The sequence below is a fragment of the Helianthus annuus genome, chromosome 3 (genome assembly GCF_002127325.2).
Source record: "Helianthus annuus cultivar XRQ/B chromosome 3, HanXRQr2.0-SUNRISE, whole genome shotgun sequence".
Taxonomy (NCBI): Eukaryota; Viridiplantae; Streptophyta; class Magnoliopsida; order Asterales; family Asteraceae; genus Helianthus; species Helianthus annuus.
The window spans coordinates 24,322,554-24,337,351 of record NC_035435.2 but is presented as its reverse complement, the minus strand read 5'-3'; the positions used below and the strand labels follow the sequence as shown (position 1 = coordinate 24,337,351).

At 36.4% G+C, this 14,798-nt stretch overlaps 1 protein-coding gene across 1 annotated transcript; it reads right to left on the bottom strand.

Annotated features, from left to right (window-relative positions):
• Nucleotides 1-11,329: 11,329 nt before the first annotated feature.
• LOC110928793 lies at nt 11,330-14,493 on the bottom strand. The gene is made up of 2 exons (XM_022171813.2): nt 14,368-14,493; nt 11,330-13,549 (listed from the first exon to the last, which is right to left on the bottom strand). Exon 2 carries the CDS (start codon nt 13,530-13,532, stop codon nt 11,916-11,918), a length of 1,617 nt encoding a protein of 538 aa, XP_022027505.1. The 5' UTR covers nt 13,533-13,549; nt 14,368-14,493; the 3' UTR covers nt 11,330-11,915.
• Nucleotides 14,494-14,798: the final 305 nt, after the last annotated feature.

Sequence of the window (14,798 nt, the reverse complement as noted above, 5' to 3'; positions counted from 1 at the left end):
TTTTTTATTTTATTAAGTTGTTTTTTTTTTTTTTTAGGATGTATTAAGTTGTTTTTTTCATTTATTAGGATTTTATGTACCTTTTTTATTTAAATTAAATTAGTGGTGTGTTTTATTTTATATATGTCACAATGTAAAAAATATAAATTTACACGTAGCGGTGAAAAACTGTTGGAGTTTTTAGAAGACGGAAAAGTTATCGAAACACAAAATCACAAGGGTCAAGCAGCCCTACGCATTGCTGCAATAGTTGGTAACACACACACAGCCCAGCTCTTGGTTGAGAAGAGGAAACAACTATTGGAGTTAAAAGACTATAACAATCGGTTACCATTGCATCTTGCTTCTGCCTATGCGAACCTCGATACATATGCATATCTGTTGAAATATAGTCCACCATCTTTTGATTGACATTCGGTCATATTTATATAACAAATCTGCTCTCTTAGCTACTATTTTCTCAAACCAATATGGTGAGTAGTTATACCAGCGGTGGTAATCGTTTTGGGTTGACGTATTTCAGGTTGGTGAGTGGAATTGATGAACTGAAAACGACTTATATATCTAAGTGTTTGGAAATGATTTGATTGATAACTTATTTTTGATTAACTGAGTTACACATGTCAATCTGAACATGTTTGTCTATTAAATAGATTAGAAATGACAACCCATAACAAAACCTGATTATTTTGAACTAGGGCTTGAGTCATATAAAGAATCACTACTCCTAGCACTACTAGAAAACTAGGTTTTTCCAACCGCAATTTTGGTCGCAAACCGGTCGCAATTGCCCTGTTGCGACCGTTTTCCGACCGGTACTACAATCGGAAAAACACCCGTCGCAATTGCTCTATTCCGACTAAGTCGCGACTGCTACTATCTTTTGCGACCTGGGTTTTGCGACTTTAATAATGGTCACAAATATTGCGACTGTTCCTGGTTTTGTGGGACTTCGGTTGCGACGGTCTTGATGCGACCGTATTGCGACCGCATCCCTTTTACAAACTGCGATCGTTTTCCGACCGCATCCCTTTTACAAACTGCGATCGTTTTCCGACCACTTGTCTTTTACAAACTGCGACCATTTTCCGACCGCCTCTCTTTTGAAAAATTGCGACCATTTTTGCGGTCGCATTTTCTATTTTAACCTGCATATATAATGTCAATTTTAAATTTCACATATTATCAAATTTTCACAATTATATAAAACATCCCACTTGAAACATCAAATACCAAAGTTATCATAACAAAATACATATTCAAAACAAAGTGTTTATACGTTTTGAAACCTAGCTTTTAGCATCGCTTCAATGTTTGCCATCCTCTCATTCATAGCCTCTTTCTCCGCCTTATCTTTCTCTTTTTCCACCACCAATCCCGCAATAATATCGTTCAACCTTTCTTTTTCTTCTTCATTTACTTTCACTATATCTTGGATAATCACGTTCAATCTTTCGATCTAATAAAACCAACACAAAGTGAAATATTAATGGCCAGCATTATCACAATTTATACAATTTATGAAACTTATTAGCTGGATATACAATTATAGAATAAAGAGAAAAAAAATCAGTTTGACTTCTAAGGTCAAATAGCCTATTTTTCAATAATATCCATACAAAACTTAACATATTATTGACTATTATTGACAGAGAAGTGAATGCATGAAAAAATAATGTCAATATTTGAGTTTAAACATGTTTGAACCAAACAACTTAAAAGAATAAACATACCTCTTGGTCTTGTTTGCCATGATGCTGAACGTTAAAATCATTCTTAAGATTGCTTAACCCATATACTTTGCCTCTCTTCTTTCCCCCGCAAGCTCGGTACCACAGTTCTTTGTCAAGTTCTGGCTACTTTCATCCCCATACTTCTCCAAATGATATCCCTCATATTTCACCTACAAATACAACCTAATTCAACATACTTTGCACTACCGAATAATATAGATACAATAAAATTGTTATGTAATTTTTTTATTTTTTATAAAAATAACACCAAATATTTGAAGTTATAACAAAATACTTAATTGTAGTCTTAATCAGCAACAAGGTATGTTAACAAAGAAAAATGGCATCCGATATAACTAAACTAAACAAATTTTCTAATCTGAACAAAATCTCCAGGAATATGGATGGGGTTACATAATCCCACCCACCACAAGATTATATCTGAAGTATGTGCTCCTTTCTTAAACAAGATCAGCCTATTAACCCATTCAAGGGGAATAATGTGTAACCTCTATAACTAAACACGGAGAGGGTTTGGATGTGCATTTCATCAGTTGTAAGTAATTGGGGTAATCACGGTTTTCTGATTATTTAGGGGTCAAAATAACCAGATTCGGAGGCTCACATAAGAAGATGCAAGAAATAATCAGTTACAAAATATAAATCCAAATACCAGATTCTGATTATACATTAACTAGTTCTTAATGGTGCAATAATCAGTTTCAAAATATAAATCCAAACACCCTTTCATATTGTTGCAAACAGCACACGGCTTTCGTCATTTACCAAAACATAACAAAACAAAACAAAGCAAAGGGGTTGAAACCTAACTTGATCTTGACCACAAGAATTGTTCATATTTACAATTCCAAATCATTGAAAGGGGTCCCACAGAATCGCTTAGCCTGAAAAACTATAGATAACTCAATCTTGATGTGATGTTACCAGTAAAACTACAGTCAAGAAAATCATGAAAACTGAATCGTTAACACTAAGAGTAGGTATGTAGGGTGCATACCGTTATGTACAATCGGTTTTGACAATAAAACTTGAACATAACGCTAACTACAATTTCGAAACAATAAACCAAACGAGACTAGGTATTAGCAATTTGATGATGGTTTGGCGGTTCACGTTTAGTTTTAAATCGATTTTCAGTTTTTTCAAAGCCGTTAGTTCTTTATGTTGATGCAGATTTTGTGTCCGATGCTTGTCGAATAGATTAGTTATTATTTTACGCTGAATTTGTAATAGTTAGTGAAACGGTCTATCGAACGTGTATAGACCCGCTCGTTTGAAGTGGTCAAACGAGAGGGTTATTCGGTTGACCGTGTGTGTTTGCTAGACAGTTTATGGTTGTTTAATGTTGGTGTCGAAGGATAAGGCATCGAAGGATTGTGTATCCTTCGATGAGCTCGAAAGATATCCATCGAAGGTTAAAGATGGACCTCGAAGGATATGGCATCCTTCGAGGTATGTGTGTATCTTTCGAAAGCTGGATGGTCGACAGATGATCTATCGACCAGTCAGTTTAATCCTTCGACCGTGCAACCTGTGTTTGGTATAAATACCAACACCTTGTCATTTGCAACACAAGAGTGAGAGCACAAGTGTGTGCTAGAGAGTGGTAGGAGGTTTGAGTCCTCACCGGGAGAAATCACCACTTGATTTCTCCCTGGATGTATACTTCTTTGGTATTAGTTCGGTTTCCATGTAATCGGGCCGACTTGTAATGTTTACTACCGGATTAATACAAAAGTTGTTTGTTTATCATCTCTTTATCTCTTCCATCTTTGAACATGAACATGAAAATCATGGATTGGATCCCGAAACACGGACCTACAATTGGTATCAGAGCCATGGTGCCCGATTTAGTAAAACTAACCGTTTACTAAGTCACATGTGCTCTAGATCTGTGATTTTTGTGCGTTTTTGTTCAAGATGTAAAAATGGTGAAAATGAGAAAAACTCAGATCTGGACGCGAATATTCAGATCTGTGATAAAACGAGTGTTGGGTTTTATGTTTTTCTCCTAAATATTCAAGTTTTCTTCATAAAAAATTGTGTACAAAGTGTTTCGTCAAATCTGCAGATCTAACAGTCACCGTGTTCTTCCTGTGTTCATAATGTTCTTCACATCTTCATATTTTGAAAAATGTAAAGAACTTCGAAAGATCAGGTTTCTGTTTCGAAAGGTCACTCACAACTCCGAAAGATCAAGCATTACTTCGAAAGGTCAGCTATTTTTGAAAGGTCAACCCAACTGGTTTCGAAGGGTCAGACCATTCAATTCGAAAGATCACATTTAACCCTCAAAATTTTCGATAGATCATCTGTCTTTTCGAAGGGTCACCATTATCTGTCAATCTCGAAAGATCATGCAGAACTTCAAAAGGTCAACTAAATGTCCACGAAGGATCATTTCATTTCTTAATGATCAGCTTCGTAAGATCAACATAACTCCCAACTGAATTCGAAAAATCATCTTTTGGTTGTCTCGAAGGATTATTTATCCTACCGAAGGGTCATCTCACCTGCAACTTCGAAGAATGACAAAACTCGAAAGATGTTCGAGAGATTAGACAGATCATCTTTACCCCTTCAACAACTTCGAAAGATTAGAAGCTTCGACAGATTCGAAAGAACATCTTGATGTGTATCGAAGGGTCATCGCAACATTTTCAAAAGATTAGAAGCTTTCGAAGGGTCATCTTTGGTCGAAGGATCATCATCACCGGCTGAAGAATGAAAGTTGTTGTCGGTTGTTTATGTATCGAAGAAGAAGATGACTAAGGTTGAAGGATATTTGGGAAAATGATAAGGTAGTTGTCGGCTGAAACAATTTGGTTGGCAGCTAGGTTTTTCTTTTGAGGTCACGTGGGGTTTGATGGATGCAATCTTGGGCCCAGCTTAACTTCAGATGGGCTTATCCCCTCCCTTGAATATATTTCTAAATATTAATGGGCTCACCGAATAACATATCAGATGTGGTGTGAGGGCTTTTGTTGGGCTCACTTGGGGTTTTAAGGGGGGCACATATGTTTAATATTGAAACCACTTAAGGTATTTTTTTTGGAGGCTGGTGATTTATGAGAAGTGATCAACTAATTCATGTTATGGTTGGGTTGACAAACTCATGTCTTGGGCCTCTATAAAATATCAAATGAAATGGGCAATATTTTTTTTTTTGGCCACTCACCCTTTGGATTTAATTAGATGCCATCTATTTAAAATGGGAGTGGGGTCGGATGTTCGCGAAGTTTGATTTGAATCGTGCTTCTATTTTTCGACGCCAAATTCGTACGAATTTGGGAGCACACGGGTTGATGCGGCTTGATGAAAATAAGAGATGATGAAAACTTGATTGTTGAAAAATGTGGGGTAGTCACGGTTATCGATGCAATGGCAAAAATGGTAACGCGACTATTATGGGCCAAAAACAACACGGTATGTTCGCTTCCGCTCGTCATTCAATGAAGATTGACGACAGTTCCGCTCAGTGGAGGGAATTGGTGAACATTTGACGACAGTTTCTTTGAAGTGGAAAGATTCTGTTAAGGTTTAGAGATTTTACCAAAGAAATGGGGGGATAAAAATTTTTCATATGTTGAATTTCTTCGGTAAATTTCTAAACGCAATCATAGGTATGCTTAAAGATCAAGACTTGATGCAGTTGTTATAGAATGGAACCCTTATCAAATGCCGGTTGGAGTATTGGAAGATCAGCGGAAGATCGGTCAATTGAGCCTTTTGAGGAAATTGCACAACACTCGACTTGGATACGCGTACTTTGAGGGGGAAGTTTTATACAATGAGCATCAAGATACTACTTACCTGGATCATCGGTCAAGGGGGAATTTGTTTACACAGAGAAGATGATTACTTGACTGAAGATCGATGATTGCAGTTGCATTTTCAGCATTCGACAGCAACGGACAAGGGGGAATTTGTTGATGCAGATTTTGTGTCCGATGCTTGTCGAATAGATTAGTTATTATTTTACGCTGAATTTGTAATAGTTAGTGAAACGGTCTATCGAACGTGTATAGACCCGCTCGTTTGAAATGGTCAAACGAGAGGGTTATTCGGTTGACCGTGTGTGTTTGCTAGACAGTTTATGGTTGTTTAATGTTGGTGTCGAAGGATAAGGCATCGAAGGATTGTGTATCCTTCGATGAGCTCGAAAGATATCCATCGAAGGTTGAAGATGGACCTCGAAGGATATGGCATCCTTCGAGGTATGTGTGTATCTTTCGAAAGCTGGATGGTCGACAGATGATCTATCGACCAGTCAGTTTAATCCTTCGACCGTGCAACCTGTGTTTGGTATAAATACCAACACCTTGTCATTTGCAACACAAGAGTGAGAGCACAAGTGTGTGCTTGAGAGTGATAGGAGGTTTGAGACCTCACCGGGAGAAATCACCACTTGATTTCTCCCTGGATGTATACTTCTTTGGTATTAGTTCGGTTATCATGTAATCGGGCCGACTTGTAATGTTTACTACCGGATTAATACAAAGTTTGTTTGTTTATCATCTCTTATCTCTTCCATCTTTGAACATAAACATGAAAATCACGGTTTGGATCCCGAAACCCGGACCTACACTTTATTAAAAACTTTATAAAACGTTACGATGGTTTCTGAATATAAACCATATTTGCATAAATGCATAATCCAAACAAAATAAAGGTTAAACGAGAGGTTTAGTTTTCCATGGCTGGTTCTAAGTTCCAAATTGTGAGCCCGACCATTAAACCGCGAAATAGTTAAACGAACTAAGTCTCAAACCAACCGTACGAGGCGGCTTGCTTCAGTTTGGCAGTGGAGTCAGTTTCAATGGTTTATGAACACCCCTACTAGGTTGTAGTGCCAAAGAGAAATGTAACACTATAAACAAGTCAACAACTTGTTCACACTCTTTTCGGCACTTCACATACAAAAGAGTGAAGAACAATGCGAAGTCTGAAACAAAGTTAGACTTCTATGACCTTGAAATACGTCTTCTATTAAAAGCCTCTAGTCCTTATGGCAGTTTGTGGCTTGGTAATTAGTATCTAGAAAATGGAAATACTATAATGGCAAGAAACATATCTATCAATCTCATACACTTCAAAAGTTCCACTAGGTTTAGAATGTTAGCAATAGCGGTTAGCAGCCCTCGTGTAAAATAGCGGTCCAGAATAGTGGAATCGATATTATTGGTGATATTGGCCCACATAAACAATAAAATCTTCATATTAATTATCAAATCATACATCAAGTGAAGAAACTTACCCAAGTCTCATGTGCCCTATCGTCAACCCATGCCGATTTTTTTTCTTGTACATTCCCTTCTAATTCAACACCCTCCAAATCAACGTCCTCCAAATCAACGTTCTCAACTACCGAACTGCTACAATCAAGATCTTTATCAAACGGCCTACTTCCTTTTCTGAGATGTGTTTGTTTCCACATCTCTGAGTGTGCCGGTTCACGCCCAATTATCTCAGCCTACAAAGTTAGTATTTATAAGTTAACAAATAATGTTATACTTATCGGTTAAAGATAATGATTAACAACGTTTACCACTTTTCTTTTGGCAGTCGCATAGGTTTGTGACCCGAGGGTATGTTTGCCCCCTATTGATTCAGTTCTGATTTTTTTGTTTCTTTTAGACTTCGCTTTCCATTTTGGTGTGTTCCAGATCTCAATCATTTGTTTCCATGTCTCTGTTTTGATCCATGGTGGTTTAAAATCAGTAAGAACAGACATATCATCTTCGACTTGTACATCTTTACTTTTCGCCGTTTCTTTAGCTTGATCTCGTACCCTGCACAACAAATCCGGAATTTTACCAGCAATGCACCGCTCCCAGCAACTATATATTTCACCATTCCATTTCTCCTCCCACTGAAAATAACACTGCAATAAAAGATTTTTTGTAAGAAACATACAAAATGGTTTAATAAGTTGCATAAATCTGTTTAAGTACACACATGGAATCGTTCAAACAACCGCTTTTTGACCTCATTAGGAACATCTTTCCAACTTTCCCATGGACCGGACCACATACCCTTTAGGTTTACTCCAATAATCCGCGTACACTTTATTTGATTGCTAAATCTATAAAGTGGAAGCAATAAATGAAAACCACATTAGTATTGTTTTTATATCCACATAAAGGAACAATATTAATGTATGTGTACTTACTCTCCATCTATAATATAGATCCACTCACGGTTCACTGGTTCGGGTACTTGGACTTGAGAAGAGCCTCCCCGCTTCGTAGAAGCAACACGGCATGAAGACACATCATCACCATCACTACCCTCAATGGGAGAAGACATCAAAGTATGCTGCTGATTTGACTTCAGTCCAACGGTATCACTACTGCCTAGAACACTTCCTTGACTACGACCTTGCTCACCACTACTTCGATCAACACCTCGGCCACGACCCATGATATTTGTCGTAGTACGTCCCATGATATCTACAATAAATAAATAGATCAACTATAGTTTCAGATTCTTGCGCTAACCTAAAAAGATATTGACATGTGTCAACATACCTTGTTGCTGCCCTGTTCTCTTATTTTTGACCAAAGCAACCTCAACTTGTCCAGGTTCTTCAAAAGCATGCCGGATCTAACAAGAAAACAAATAAAAAGTTAAGAATTTGTATGATTACGAACAGAAAACAAATAAAAAAAGAACTTAAATATGAAAAACTTACATCCTCTTTAGTGACGGTCTTTGGAACAGAACTAACAGAAAGTTTGTTAACACTGCCTCCAGATAGTTTTTTCTTAGCAAAACTGCCTCCACCATATTGATCTGTGATAAATCACTTACACGTTAATAGGCAATTAAAAAAGAACTCTAATTACAAGCTTATATACCTTGTTGCTGCCCTGTTCTCTTGTTTTTGCCCAATTCTCTTGTTGCTGCCATGTTTTCTTCAGTGACCACACCTTGCCCCCTGCCGCCTCCTACCACAAACAATTACATAAAAGTACTAGTTAGTAATATGCTAAAACACTTAACAATTAACCGACTGCAAGATGGAGAAAATAAAGAGCTAAAGACAGAATACATACATACAAATGGTTACATGGGTATGGGGACCAAAGGATGGACTACGCGGGTCACCAAGGGGTAATGTCACCTATCATTATGCAACAGTGTTCCACTCGCAAAAGAAAAGATAATTAATCTCTTAAAACTTTCCAATTCTATTATAATAGCGGGATGGCAGTAGCAATATAGTTATAGGAAAAATTTTCTATCTTCTTAATAAACGACTAACTCACACAAACACAGTAAACCTACTCGTAATCTACACCAATGTCCATCATTGAACAAGTACGCTCAACCATTTACGAAAGAACACTTTTACTACACACCTTGATACTGCATTACCACTACACTGCAATCCTTTTGGTAACAATCTTCTATCCACCATCAGCATTCTAAAAAAAACACATACAAATAACAATCTTCTATCCATAAAATAACCTATGTTTACAGTTTCTACAGCATAAAATAACTTTAAATCCATATAAACAGTTATCATATCGAAATCGAACACACGATTGAGTGATGAACAAACATGAAGGCATGAAGATAACAGTGAATTAGGTCTACTACTGTGTCTACGAGCAGAAAATAGGAAGAAATTAGGGCAAAATTAGGGAGAATAAGAGACCACACCTTGCCCTCTGCCACCTCCTGCCACAAAACCACGACATCTACCGGCATCTGCTGTACTACGTGCCATGATACTACAAAAAATAGAATCAAATTAACCTTCAAATACCTCAGATCCGTGAAACGACGTGAAATCGAGAACGATTACCAGCAAAAGTGTGACAGAAATTGGTTAGAGGAACGATTAAGGAGTCGTCGATCTAGGTTTTATGCAGATCAGTTGGTAAATCTTCGGTGATGTGGAGGAACGATTGAGGAATCGCCCATTCGCCTATCTAGGGCAGAGTCTGTTTTAGGTTTTGAGAGAGAGAGATTGGGGGAACTAGGAGCGGGATATGAAAATTTTAAAGGGGTTTATTTATATTTTAAAGAGAAAGCACTTTTGAAACTTGTTGATAATGATAAATGTTGGCCGATTGTGGTATTTGTTGGATTGAAACTTGGTATTAAGTGAATGCAAATCTTTTTTTAAGAGTCAGTCTTAATGATAAATGTTTCTAAGCACTTTTTGAAGAGTCAGTCTTAATGCAAATCTTTTTTTAAGGGTCGGTTTGTTTGGTTTGAAAATTATTTTTAGTTTGTTTAACTGAATGCAAATCTTTTTAAGGCTGTATGAAGGTATGTTTGGATGATTTTTACTAGCTTGGTAGTTTTTATTTTTCATTGATGGGTATTTCAAATATTTGATAACTATGTATGTTACGTTGGACAGATAATGGACTTGTGAACAGATAATCGACTCAAAACACTACGCTGTCCCACGAGGACGTGGGGCGGTTGAGCTACTTTCTGGTGATCCGTAGGAATTCAACAACACTGAGTCGGTTCCTATTAGTTTTTATAGCTTTAACGAGACTCGAACCAGACACCACCAAGTGTTATGTGGACCTGTAATTGATAGCACCGTTCTTCGGTTTTCTAGTGGCTTACGTACAGCAAAACTATATAACGAATTCCCACAACCCAACTTACAAACCCTAGTCCCCACTCTTTAAAACCATCTTAAAATACATGCCTATGGTGTGTAAATGTGCAGAAACACAAATGCAAAGGGGAGCCCCATTAATAGCAAACATTCTGGTAGTAAAGCATCAAGAAACACTTTTTAACAAGTTATGAACAAAACCCTAATCGATATTATTGGTAGAATCCATAAAAGAACTTACCCAAAACAAGAAGTGCTAATTTGTGTTGGAAAGTGATGTGCCAAGAAGGCAAGGACCCTCTTGTTCTTGTTTTAAAATTTAAGAACGTATTGGATGTTTGGTTTATGGGTGTTAATATTTAATAGTAGGGGGTCAGTTTTCAATAAAGTTTCCTGTTACATCGGTAACTAAAGTTTAAAAATACATTAAACTAGGATAAATTATATCTAGCATAAATTAGGGTTATTGAATTTCATCTTTGTTTGTCTGTTCAGATTCAAACTTTTATTAATTCTTGTATCTGTAGAAAATAAATTATGATACAAGCAACACACAGTGGTAGACATATATAACCTTTTATTAATCTATATCAGTTCTGAAGTTTATTATTATTTAGTTCAACCGTAGATCAAACGACTGCTGAAATCAACAAAAAATGGCAGATCAATCGGTCAAAACTGACCCATTAAACAAACTTGCAGCCTAGATGACCATTACAAAACTGACCCATTAAACGAACTTGCAGCCTAGATGACCATTACAAAACTGACCCATTAAACAAACTTGCAGCCTAGATGACCATTACAAAACTGAGCCATTAAACAAACTTGCAGTCAAGTGACCCGTTTGACGATTAAACTGACCCATTAAACAAAGTTGCAGCCAAAACAGGCATTTGTGCAGCCTTTGACCCATTTGACGATTACAAAACAAATGGCATTTGCAGGAATTATAAAATAAACTGCATGAAAGCGTAGAAACTAAACTGCAAGCAAATATAAGATACCATACCATGTTCAAATTACAACAGAATTTGTGAAACAAAGTCAAAATTAAACCAAATTTCAGCAACAAAGTCAAAATTAAACCAAAGTCAGAAGTAACAAACACTATAGGTGCAGTAGGCAAGGCGTTTGGGTTATTGCCGGTGTAGGTGATGATAGGGAAGATGATGACGATGACGACGAAGGGTAGACGCATGAACCTGTGCCTGTATTTAAATGAGTAAAGTCATTATGATATCATACAACTAGAGACCACATAAACTGGTCACGTATTATCTCAAACGGGTCAAATAAAATAACGTCAAACGAGGTAAATCCCAAAGCGTAAATTTAATACATTAAAAAATTTTATTATTATTTCCACTTGAAACATGCAACGATGGTCGATTGCAAAACTGTTCCACATCCTTCCTTGCCTTGACGTTATCTTTTGTTTTAGAAGTATCCATAACCATTTGAAATAGATTCTCAAAAACATTCTTCTCGATATGCATTACATCAAGGTTGTGTCGAATTAACAACATGGGCCAATATTCAAGCTCCCAGAAAATGCTTTTCTTTACTCAATTATGAGTTTTACCAAATTTTGGATCTTTATGCTTTGGGGGCGTTACACCTTCATAAACAACTGGTATGTTAGAAACTTGTTCTAAGATTTCCCAACCAGTTAACTCGGGTGGAGGTCCCACTAACGACGATGTTGATCTCCGAAATCCATCTATATCAATACGAAAAGGATGTGACATTGGTAGAAACCTTCGATGACAATCGAACCAACTAGTTTTACCCCCGGCATGTAACCGAAAAGCATCTGTGTCCCCCATACAATATGGGCAAGCTAAACGACCATGCGTGCTCCAGCCAGATAACATTGCATAGGCAGGAAAATCACTAACTGTCCACAAAAGAATAACTCTCATAATGAAATTTTCTTTACGATAAGCATCATAAACTTCAATGCCTTCTCCATACAACTCTTTCAACTCATCTATTAAGGGTCTTAGAAACACATCGATGTTTTGACCTGGACTCTTTCCACCCGGAATAATCAAACTTACTTGAACAAACGAGTCTTTCATACTCATCCAAGGGGGTAAGTTATAGATTGTAAGAAAGACAGGCCACAACGAGTAAGGAATTGAGTGAGAGTTATTTGGATTGAAACCGTCAGTGCATAACCCAAGACGAACATTGCGAATCTCTTTTGCAAAGTCAGGATTCTCTGAGTCAAAATGCTTCCAAGCCATGCCGTCACTAGGATGTGCCATGCTACCCTCTATTGTTTTGTGGTCATGGTGCCAAGTCATATCTTTGGCCGTTTTTGTAGACATATATAACCTTTTAAGTCTAGGACCAATTGGCATGTACCACATCACCAAATTAGGTACCTTATTCAAGACACTTTTGTAACGAGATTCCTTACAGTATTTACAACGTGTCAATGCCTTGTCTTGCTTATAGAATATCATGCAATGGTTTTTGCAAACATCAATTCTCTCGTATGGAAGACTCAATGGTTCTAAACTCTTCTTCGTATCATAAAAGGTTTTTGGAAGTTTATTATTTTCGGGCAACAATGCATTAATCATGGAAAGGTTAAAGTTGTAAGCTGCAATTGACACATTGAAAAGTGATTTCCATGTCAAAAAACTCGTAGCAGCTTGTAACTTTGAAAAACTTGTAGCCTTTTCGCCCTCCCACAAAGGTTCATCAGCAGCTTCTAACATGTCATAGAATCTTTTTGCTTCTGGATTCGGTACACATCCTTCCAATGTACTTGAAGTATAATCGCATGAACACAAGTTATCTAACACCATACGTTTGCAACCATCATCATCATCATCATCATCAATCTCCATTGTAGTAGAAGACTGTCCAACATCGTGGTTGGACTTTTCACCATGTTCACTCCATATTTCATAACGAAGCATGAAACCATACTTAAATAAGTGATTTTGTACAGTGGCTCTGTCTCTGTAATTTATATTTTGGCATTTATAACAGGGACATTTTATGTCACGTGCTGTCTCCCCATGCATATTCACCCTTGTATCAACCACATCTTCTTTAGAAAATGCGAAGTCCAAAAACAATTCCACATTGTCACAGTATTCAGAATTAAGAAATCCATTACTATCGATCTTTTCATACATCCATCCTCGGTCAGTATACCACGCCATTACTACTCGAGTTAATCCTACAAGATATTTTCAAAAAGTAAGACTTAAAAATTGCATTAAATATGCTATATTAATCTAATCAAAGCTATTAACTAATTATTACATTTTTAAAATTAATTATGTGTAAACTATACCAACTTATTTTTAAAATTTAATTTTTTACATAAAATGCCAAATGGTTTTATGTTTTTGTATAAAACATAATTTAAATAACTAAAAATTAAATGGGCTAAACAGGTCAACTTACGAACACAACCCGTTTGGCTAAATGCGTTTAACCCCAAAGTGACCCGAACCCTTAAAGACTAAACCCAATCCGCGAATTTAGTGTTAGTTTCGTGTCGAAATTCACACTAGATTTCATGCTAAAACTTGATATGCATAATCTGATTTCAATCAACTACCAAATAAATTGATCTTATTAGCAAATTTTATATACAATCAATTACCAATTAAATTGATCTTATTAGCAAATTTCATATAGCTTTTTGACATGAAAAACAGCAAAATTGAACTCAAACATTTGCTCTTAATCAGCAACAAATAAAACCTAAACCTAAACCTAAACCCAAATTCTAACACAAAACAATCACTTATTCGACATATATCTCTGAAGTGAACTACTGATGATAATATACAACATCATTTAATAGCAAATTTCGTAAATATTTAACCTTATTTTAACACAAAATGTAGTTAGATATCCAATTCAGTGGGGGCTGAAATAAAGTAGTTATTTTATTGCTTCAAACATTTCAGTAGCTATTAATTACTTCAAGCGTCCATATGTAGAAAAACATTAATAGTACTATAACTAATCAATCCATATGCATACCGTGAGTCGCAGATCTGGGGATTGAATGATGACGATGATTGAATCTGGGGAGGGCAGATGAGGATGATTAAAGAAGACCGTGACTGATGAAAGAGGAAGATGAATATTTTGTCTAACTTATATATTTTTACCCTAGAACTTATGACTATTTGCAGTTTTTACCCTAAATAATGATGAATAGTCTTTTGCTGTTTCTATTTTTTCTTGTATCTGCGACCGCTTTAAACGGTCGCAACTTTTGTTTTTTTATATATTTCTCTTATTTGTGACCGTTTTATACGGTCGCAACGTTCGTTTTTTTTTTTGTTTTTTTATTTGCGATCGCTTTAAACGGTCGTAATTTTTGCTATTTTTTTATTTTTCTCGTATTTGCGACTGTTTTCCGACCACAAAAATATGGCCACAAAATTTTCCACCGTTTTGCGATCAAA

Bases quoted from the DNA above. Each gene is read 5' to 3' on its own strand.
- LOC110928793 (XM_022171813.2), bottom strand. From the start codon at position 13,532: ATGGCGTGGTATACTGACCGAGGATGGATGTATGAAAAGATCGATAGT.